General features: G+C 35.4%; 1 protein-coding gene across 2 annotated transcripts; it reads left to right on the forward strand.

The window, feature by feature from the left end:
* The first annotated feature begins 2008 nt into the window (after window positions 1-2008).
* On the forward strand, window positions 2009-9616 carry LOC126756122 (putative inorganic phosphate cotransporter). Of its 2 annotated transcripts, none has more exons than XM_050468964.1 (4): window positions 2009-2308; window positions 7451-7587; window positions 7932-9005; window positions 9074-9616. In XM_050468964.1, the coding sequence occupies exons 1-4, from the start codon at window positions 2287-2289 to the stop codon at window positions 9377-9379; spliced, it is 1539 nt and encodes a 512-aa protein (XP_050324921.1). In that variant the 5' UTR covers window positions 2009-2286; the 3' UTR covers window positions 9380-9616. The 2 variants fall into 2 exon arrangements, with proteins under 2 accessions (XP_050324921.1, XP_050324920.1); XM_050468963.1 differs by lacking the exon at window positions 2009-2308 and adding an exon at window positions 2382-2767.
* The last annotated feature ends 408 nt before the right edge of the window (window positions 9617-10024 follow it).

Genomic DNA, 10024 nt, shown 5'->3' on the forward strand with positions numbered 1-10024 from the left:
GAAAAGTTATGCTGAGGGTTTGTTGAGATTGGAAAGGAATCATCCACTATGAGCTGCTCCAGCCTGGTCGAGCGATTGATTCTACATTTTGATATCAACAACTGATGAGACTGAAGCAAACAATCGAAAAAAACGGCCAGAACAAATCAACAGAAAGGGCTTCTTCTGCCATCAGGACAACGCTAGACCACACACATCTTTGATGATTTGCACCATCGGACTACATACCAACGGTTTCGGTCAATGCAGAACTCCCTTAATGGAGTACTGTAAAGTTGGTTTCAGTGAAAATTATTTGTCGCTGGGAAACCGGAAAAATTTTACACTGAAGGAATAATGTCTCTAGCGGAAAAATGGCAAATAGTGCTCGACCTGTACCATTTTACATATTTGGTTCATTAAAGTTCGTAATAGGTATAAAAAAATAAGCTGAACTTTGTTAAGAATTTGGTTGCACTAGAGATATACGACTGCAACAACATCTATTTACAAAACACGAAAAGATTTTTTGGACTACCAATATATCTATATTTTCTGCCATTTTATTTTACTATACTTTCCACTCCTCTCTCCATAATCATATTCTTGTGAATTTTTAGCTAAGATGTGAATAGAGCATCGCAAAAAATTCCGCTACACACCCTATTATATGTATATGATCTATACTTGTATAGTCGATAAAGCCTATAACCTTTATATTTTACACATACATATCTGTAGTATAGTATAGTAGAGTACTTATGTCATATAATGCAAGTGATAAGGATTTAAGTAGATTTTTATGTAATGGATTTGTCACTTTCTTTTGAAGCGGTTTGTGACTGGTACACTCTGAGCTGATGCTTACATACCACATGTAAGGTCTCGTATATATACTATATGTTAGGGTGAGCAAGTAAAAATGTATGGGTAATGTAAGGGAAATTTTGGACTACGCTATTTTTTATCTTGAACATTCTGAAAGATAGATATTTTCTAGAGTTACTTTACAACCTACATACTTTATAAACTCGTTGTAGGCAAACTTTTGAATGTCGAACTCTCATGATACCCTATAAGCACTTTTATAAAGGCGGAAAAATCGGAGAACTACCACAATCAGTTCCTGACTTTTCTTTCTTTAAAATTGTTTACTCATAAATACATACATAGATGAAGATATGGCAACAAAACTAAGCACAAATAGAATATTGGACACAGGACAGCTTTCTCAAGGAAAAATGTGTATTTTGTAAATTTCTTTTGAAGAGGCATTTTGTATAATAAATGTAATATGTAGATACAAAACTAAGCATTTAAAAAATTTTAAATTATTTTTAATAACAATTTTTTAAAATTTTGGATTAACTTGATCTAGTCGTCGATCTCCAGGGATACCTTCGAAGAAAGGTGCTTAGCGGTGAGGAATAATTTTCGGCTTAAAATTACAACAAATTCATAAACCCTCAAAAATATTATTGTCCACAAAATTACAGGAAAAGATCGAAAGTGTTGTAAAAATTTTGATACATGACGAATTGGAGGCTTCAAAAAAAAGTTGTTTTTTGTAAACAAATTAAAACTTAGAGACGCTCAAAAATTGAAATAATTATCAAACAAGTTTTTACTTAAATCATTACCTGAGCAATATATCTAAGAAGGTGGGGTGAAAATTTCAAGTTGAGCGGACTTTTTCGAAAATTTTTTTCTCAGCCTCACCTTACTTATCTAAGTTACAAAAGTCACAGCACCGTCTGTAGCATGCAGCGAGAAACCATGGAATTTTAATTTTTCATATATTTTTTATTAATTCTCTATATGGCTCTGAGAGCACGCTTACATTTCTGCCAACACAAGTGTATATACATATGCATGTACTTACTATGTGCATATGAAGTGATAAGTCACAACCGGTCTGTGCTTAAGCGTGCGCAAGCGTTCTAGGCAATAAAATATTTTATAACGGCTATTTTGTTTATAAGATTAGCCGCCGTTGCGTGCCTATTTATATCAAGGATATCTCAATGGACTGAGCAATCTAGAAATGCAGAACATTTAGCGCAGTTCACCACTTGCCAGCGGCGCGGACAGTTCTAATTTTCCGCGGCGATTTTCGAACCATTGAGAGACTTTTAGTGTGTGTATGTGTGGTGTAGCAAAAGCTCAATGAATGCGAAGAGTGAAATTAAAAATTAATACAAAATTGCAGTTGAAATTTATGCACTTTATTGCGCCCAGACAGCAGTCACTAAGCGACACTCGCTGTTGAAGCTGTTTTGAAGTGTCGGGCGGCGTGCGGCAGCAGACATGACAACAGCAGTAGTTCGAGGTAGAATAGTAAACAACTGCGACACATGAAAAGCGATCAGTATCGAACATTTTAATTAATATTATACCTTGAATATTTATTTATTATCATATATTAGTGCATCGTTAAAATGAAGTGAAGTAGTCGCAGTACTTATAAACACCCACTGCAGTAAATAGTAAATCAATCCCGACTAAAAAGTATTTTCGCGGATTTTCTGTGGGAAATTTCATTAAATACGGTAGTAAAATCGTTGGACTGCAATGAAATTGTGTAGCGTATCAAAATGGTGTCACACTCGTAATATACAAAATATAATAACAGTGAAGTGCGAATGAAATTGGTTTTGAATTAAACTTTTTCGGATTCTTCGGTGCAATTTCTGGTTGTTTAAAATATAAAAAAAACTAAAGGTTGTCAACTATTAAAATTATAAATAAAAAATGGTTATTTATAAAGGAAAAATGCAAATTCAAAAAGGTTAAGAAAGCAGAAAATTGAAAAATTTTATTGTGAAATATTACCGCCGATTTAATAATTTAATGCTAATAAATTTGAAAAAAATGATCGAAAGAGATACTTGTGAAGCTCAGAGTTTAAAAATAATTATTGGAAAAATTTGATTGCCGATTTTTCAAAAATTTTCAATAAAAAAGTGATTAGTTAATAAGGCTCCGTCTGAACTAAAAGCGACCTTCTGCTGGAGAAAATTTTTAAGACATATCAAATGTTGTAATCAAATATCTAATAAGAAACTAAAACATTGCTATAACTCATGAGGGGGTGAAGGGAGATTGCGTTGGAAATATTTGTGGGAGGAATTGATTAGAGTTTCAAAATTATAGATCACTTTAAATCAAAAGTTATTTGAAGTAGTAAAATATGAATGTGAAATTAGCAGGACCAAGAAGAAGATATATTTGCAAAGAGTTCCCAACTATTTTTATACTTTTGCAGCATGTTGGTACAGAGTTTAATAGTTTTGGTCACTTAACGGTTATATCTTACAACTAAAACTAAGCGAGATGTATATAAGATTTAAACATATATATAAATGATTATGATGGCAAAACGAGTTGAAATATAGCTGACTGCCATATCAATGTGTTTAATCTTGTCAATTCTTCCCTTAACTTCCAAATAGCTTACCTAACGATTTGCGAACTTTCAATTGACCTTATTTTGCACATATCGGGCACAGAGCGTATTTTTGACTCATCACAGCGTATCTTTGTCTATAAAATGGATAAAATTGGGCGAAAACTTGACCTAGCTGCCAATAACTAATATCAAAATTCTCCAACATCCGGCTGACTTTACTCCATTTGATTGGTGCTAGTATATGAGGTACTTTAATTAATCTCAGGGCACATTTTATTAGTATGTGGCATATTAATAGTATGGAGTAACATCAAGAATAAATCAAATCGGGCCGATACTACCCCGAACTACTGATACTACATATATGTAACGATTTTTTTTTAACAACCTTTTGTCAAATATGTCACTCAGTGTAAGAGTTATACAAGTATACTTGTATATGGTATATGTACGTATATATAAAACTGCTGGGATTTCGAACCTTTGGTTGACGTTAGGCACCTTAAAGAATTTAACTGGATTTTTTTCTTGTAATATGTTCGAATGCACTCGAATTTACCTGTTCCTTACTTGTTTTAAATCAAATTGATAAAATGATTAAACTGTGTCATTTTTATAGGCTCATATAACTTTCAAGTAGTTTTAATGAATGCGCTCAAAGGGTTATATTCACTTGTAATTTACAAAATACATATTTTTTCTTGAAATTCTTTTATTTATTAAATAAACAAGTAAGGAAGGGCAGTGTGCCGATTTTGCCCATCTTCGAACTTAACCTTCTTATGGAGCCAAGGAATACGGGTACCAAGTTTCATCATGATATCTCAATTTTTACTCAAGTTTCAACCTTGCACGGACGTTACGGACGGAAAGTATTTCGGACTGGATTTTTCTTGTATTGTCGAATGCACTCGTTTACCCTGATCACTTTGGTATATATAAAATATTAACTCTTTCATTTTTATAGGCTCACATAACTTTCAAGTAGTTTTAATGAATGCGCTCAAAGGGTTATATTCACTTGTAATTTACAAAATACATATTTTTTCTTGAAACTCTTTTATTTATTAAATAAAAAATATGTTCTGTTTATAGAGTTTGAAGTATTATAATAATTGGCAATTTATTTTGAAATATTAATGATCTCGCAGCTGATCTTCAGGAAGACCTCGGAAAAACGTGTTTGGTGTTGAGGACAATTTCTGTGTTTCAAATTATCTCAAAACCAAAACCCAAAAAATCTATTATTAAGTCAGCTGAATACAAGTAGCGATCGAAGGACCTATGAAAATTTTGATTTTCAACCAAATGGCGGCTTCCCAAGTAAAGATAGTTTTACACTTCTGAATGGTTGAAAAAAAAACAAAATTAATATCAAAATATATTTATTATTCTTGCAATCATTACCTGATAAATATGTCTGAGAAAGACGTGTGACAATTTCGAGTTGATCGGGTTAACCGTTTCGTAGAATTTTTTTCCGCCGTTTCTGAAAACAGCGTTCCGAGAGCAATGCTTTTAAAGCTTCGGTAACCGATTACATTAAGTTCAGAAAATTCGTCCAAATGCGTTCGTACCTCAAATTGCCGGATGAATTTTAAATTTTTGAAGAATTTTTTCAAATACAAATATGTGCGTAAATCTAAAAGAATTGAATTTTTTCACAAACGACTTAATCTCAATCGCTCTCTCTAACCTTATATTCAGTCTAGGCAAGTGATTTAATTTTTGTTTAAACACATACTGACACTTCTTTACAAACTAGCCTATTGCAGTTAATTTAGTCACGGTGCTTAGTTACTTGTTACTTTACTTTACTCATATTTTAAAAAATATGTCATGCCCTATGGTTTCAGTCACATTTTTATGCATTTTTGTAAGACAAGGGGTTAAGAGGTTTGCATCTCTCAACTGATTATACATATTTGTTATGATTCCGTGAGTTTTTAACAGCTTAACTTAAAATCATTACTTTATCCGGGCATCTGTTTGTCTGATTGGTCGCTTAGCTTTTGCGGAAAGCTGTTTCACGTGTAGACGACTTTACAACAGATAATTAAGACAGTGGCGGATTCAGAGGGGAAAATGGGGGACACTTCTATTTTCCAACATAGAAAAGTCAATAGCTGACAGCTAAAGCCATTGTGTATCGAGCATTCTGACATTTTACGGCGTATTTACTACTCTGGAAACTTATGAGAAACAAGATGGATTCAACGGCACGATGCAGTTATACAATTTGCCGCAAAATTCTCGTTGTTCGTCAAAGCTCTAACAAAAATTAGCAACTGGAAAAATAATTAATCAACGGGAAAAGTAACGATACTCATCGCAGCCGTGAGCAAATTTGAATTTATAATTTGGATTTTTTGCATCTGTGATATTCTATCCCTAACTCATTCACTCAGCGTGATTCTTTAGAAAGAATCGATCGATCTGGCAAAAGCTTTAAATGTGATAGATACGCTGCTTTTAACGTTCCGAAATCGAAGGCAAAAAGCTGAGCATTATTTTCGATCAATTTATTGAGACACTACAAAAATGGCGGCAGAACTGAAAGTTGACAAAGAAAAACCAAGAATCTGCGGCCGACAATCAAAACGCGAAAATTTCTGCGCGAGAACTTGCGAAGAATACTACAGGGTCTTAGCGTCCATTCCTCTGGTGAAGATTTGAACACGCGCTTTTCTAGAGAAATATTGGATGATTGGATGGATTTCAACTGAGTTTTTTGCTTCCAGAAAAATATGTGCTTTGAATACCAAAGAAATGGAAAATCTCATTGACTGCTTGATAGACAGATTTAAAGGCCTTTTGGTTAATGACAACGTTGAAGAACTACGATGTAGACCTATACCCCATAGTTCATAGTTTTCTTCGCATATTTTGCACACTCCCTGTGACGAATGCGAGCTGTGAACGCTCTTTTTCGACACTTGGTCACGTGGAAACGTGGCTGAGCACAAACATGCTTTAAGATAGATTGATCGGCCTGACGTTGCTGCACACTTCTGAACATTGATGTCACTGTAGAGGAAGTTCTCGAAAGAGACTCAAAACTTGGCCTAAATCGTTTTGTATGTCACTCGCACGTCTCTGATTTATTATGTGTTTTTCAATTTAGTAGGATTTGATATTCGAAGATCGATTTGAAATTTTTTTGTGATATTAAACTGTATAAAGACTACTGTATTTAATATAATAATCTTCATGTTTCAAGTAAATATTTGCATATGGTTTAACTTCGACGACTGCCATAAAATAAAATGTTACCGGAAGCTCTGATGCTGAATCATTTTTGATAACTTCAACTTATTGCCATTATGCCATTACGTTTGTATTAATTAACAATTCCCGCCTAAAATATATGGTTCATTGCATACTTATCTTAGTCACGTACTTTTATAGTCTATAAAAATCATAGTAGTCAATACGAAATCGAACTAACAAAAAACATGCAGTAAATTATATGACATCGTAGTTTTCTGAAATAAGCAAAAAAATAGGGTGTGTCTAAATGAAAGAACGTAAATGATTTTACAGAAAAATATCTCTCGCGGAAATAGGTTATAGATTAGTATAAGAGTGCTGTTTCACCCTATACAACATTAAGTATTATCAAATATTTACTACAACAAATACAACTTCAATTGAATACATTATAAATTCATTCAGCAGTTAAGCGATAAGCTAATTGCCGTAAAACCATTATAAAGCAATTCAAATATTTACACCTGTGCTTAAGTGTATGAGTGGATCAACCAAAACACGATTAATCAGTTATGTATACAGTGGCATGGGTGATCAAAATCTTATCGCGATTGCCGCGCATGCCTTGATGGAATGTCGCAAATTTCGGTGTTTGAGTGTACTGTTAACAAAAGCTTATACAAATACAACTACAGGTAGCAGCGAAGTACAACAATATATGTAGTAGAGTTGTCGCGCGTACTTACAACTAATATATACCATATATCCATACGACTTATGTCAATAAAAGCTGTGACATGGCAACTTGAATGAAGTAAGTATTTAATTATAATTTCTTTTTATTATTTTTAGGGCCCTGGTTTGGCATACGCCATCTGCAGGCATTGCTGATATTCTTCAATATTGTGGTCGTCTATTTTAGTCGTATCAATGTGTCCGTTTCGGTGGTGGCTATGACCAATGCCAATACAACAAATCCAAATTTTCCGGTAAGCGGCTCTCAGTGTATTAATTGTTTGTGTTAAATTGTGCTGAACATCTTACAATCCATAGATAAGATTATAAGAGAGCGGAATTATATATCAAGACCCAGGTAACCTTATTTTAGGTTTGATTAGGTCGAAGAACTAATATTTGCATCAATGGTGGAATGTTGAAGAGCCACAAAATTGTGAAATCTACTATTTGGAGCTTTTGGTATATAGTATATCTTTTATTCAAAATTGAAGAGAAAACTCGTAATTTTATTTAAAAGACTTATGGTTTCTTTTGTCACAAAAAATAATAAGTCTAATCGAATGTTATTTTCCATTTTTCCCCAATTTCCCTCCAGGAATACGATTGGAATGAGAAGCACAAATCGGTCATCATTTCAAGCTTTTATTGGGGCTATGTCGTCACACAATTCCCTGGCGGTTACCTTAGCCGTCGCTTCGGTACAAAGGTCGTAATGCTGGGTTCGACTATTTGCTCTGCCATTTGCAGTGTGCTGACACCGATTTTAATACCACTTGGCGGCTGGCAAGCTTACTGCGCCATACGCATTATAATGGGTCTCGCACAGGGTGTGATTTTTCCGGCTATACATCAACACCTGGGCAAATGGTCACCGCAAAAGGAACGCAATTTCTTGGGCACCATCAGTCACTGCGGCACCGATTGCGGCATTATTATGTCCATGGGTGTAAGTGGTCTCATTGCCAGCAGTGCGATCGGTTGGCCTGGCATATCATACGTATCGGCTGGCGCCTGCTTCGTTTGGTGCGTACTGTGGCTATTCTTTGGTTATGATAATGCGCCGTCGGCACGTTTCATAACGCCTGAGGAACGTCAGTATATCGAGTCTGATTTGATGCGTGAGGATGATTTCCATAAACATAATATACCGGTGCCATGGTTGGCGATCTTCACTTCGGTGCCATTCCTCAGTCTGCTAGTGGTGCGCTGTGCACAAGCTTGGGGCTACACAACACTGCAAGCGCAGATACCCTCCTACATGGCGGGCGTATTGAATATGGAGATAAAGAGTAACGCGCTCTTCTCAGCACTGCCATATATGGCAATGTTTTGCTTGACTTTTGTTTTTCTCTTCAGCGCCGATTTCGTCATGGCCAGAGGCTTGCTTACGCTAACGATTTTGCGTAAAGTGTGCAACACGATCGCCTTGTGGATACCGGCCGGCTTAATGGTCGCCATCGGTTTTCTGGACGAAGAACAAAAGACGCTGGCGATCGTGTTGATGATCTTGAACGTCGGCTTTAATGCGGGCGCTACAATTGGCAGCACCTTGAATACGATCGATCTGTCGCCGAATCATGCGGGTGTGCTGATGGGCATTGTCAATACGATTGCCAATTTTGTGCCAATCGTAACGCCACTGCTGGTCGGCGTCATTGTAACGGATGAGGTGAGTACTGCTATGCGTACACAGTGCGATTATAACTTCAATCTCTCTCTCTCTCTTCTCTCTTTCAGCACGATCGCGCGCTTTGGCAAATTGTTTTCATTATTTCAGCAGCAATTTTCTTCTTTGGAAATTTGGTTTATATTATATTCGGATCTGCGTTAACACAACCATGGGATGCACCCGACTTTTTGACGCGTGATAACATGGAGAGTTACCAAAACGATGCTTCTAAGTCTGAATTGAATAGTAGTCCGCTTACTCAGAGCACAGTGCAGTTGGTGAAAGCAGAAATGCCACAGACCGAACTCACGTATGAAGGCGAGGAAGGGGTAGACAATGGTAGTGCTGGCAATCAGCAGCTGAAACATGATTAACGCTTAAACTAACTATGTTCTGGAATAAATGTGATTTCATATTTGGTTTTGTATAGTTTTTATTGTTTTTTTCCGATCTTTTAGAAGTATGCAATCTTCTGAAGACGGCGTGAATGTAGTCCTAACATAATTATAATGTATAAACTATATATGTATATAATAGTAAATAATGTAACTCGTGTTGTAAATGAGTGTGTCTAGACCAAGTTATTAAAATAATCTAACAGTGACATGAAATTTGTTTTTAATTTACCAGTAGACTGGGTGAAAACGTCTGCAGTAGCAGTCACTACTCTTAATGCTGCTCTGAACTCGCGGCTGTCAATGCGGGTATTTATGGAACTCAAATATTTGCTTTCAACTGTCTCATTGCAGCTCATAAACAAATTTATTTTTATCAAGCTAGAGAAGTCGTTTACTATTTTCTTCTATGGCATAGTCTTTTATTATAATTCCGATAAGATTGAGCTTGTCGGGAATGCAATCTAAATTGCAGTCACTAAACTTTGTATTGCTGAAATAGTTCGTGATTGCGAAAGATAAACAAATCATTATTAAAAAAAACATTCAAAAATGCAAACTTATCTAACAGTTTCACATTGTATGACTAAAATAAATCGTTGTAGTTTGGTACTCCACGCAATG

The sequence above is a fragment of the Bactrocera neohumeralis genome, chromosome 4 (assembly GCF_024586455.1).
Source record: "Bactrocera neohumeralis isolate Rockhampton chromosome 4, APGP_CSIRO_Bneo_wtdbg2-racon-allhic-juicebox.fasta_v2, whole genome shotgun sequence".
Taxonomy (NCBI): domain Eukaryota; kingdom Metazoa; phylum Arthropoda; class Insecta; order Diptera; family Tephritidae; genus Bactrocera; species Bactrocera neohumeralis.

Bases quoted from the DNA above. Each gene is read 5' to 3' on its own strand.
- LOC126756122 (XM_050468963.1), top strand. From the start codon at position 2,731: ATGGTTATTTATAAAGGAAAAATGCAAATTCAAAAAG. The intron at 7,588-7,931 runs GTAAGCGGCTCT...ATTTCCCTCCAG, and splicing joins CAACAAATCCAAATTTTCCG to GAATACGATTGGAATGAGAA. The intron at 9,006-9,073 runs GTGAGTACTGCT...TCTCTCTTTCAG, and splicing joins GCGTCATTGTAACGGATGAG to CACGATCGCGCGCTTTGGCA.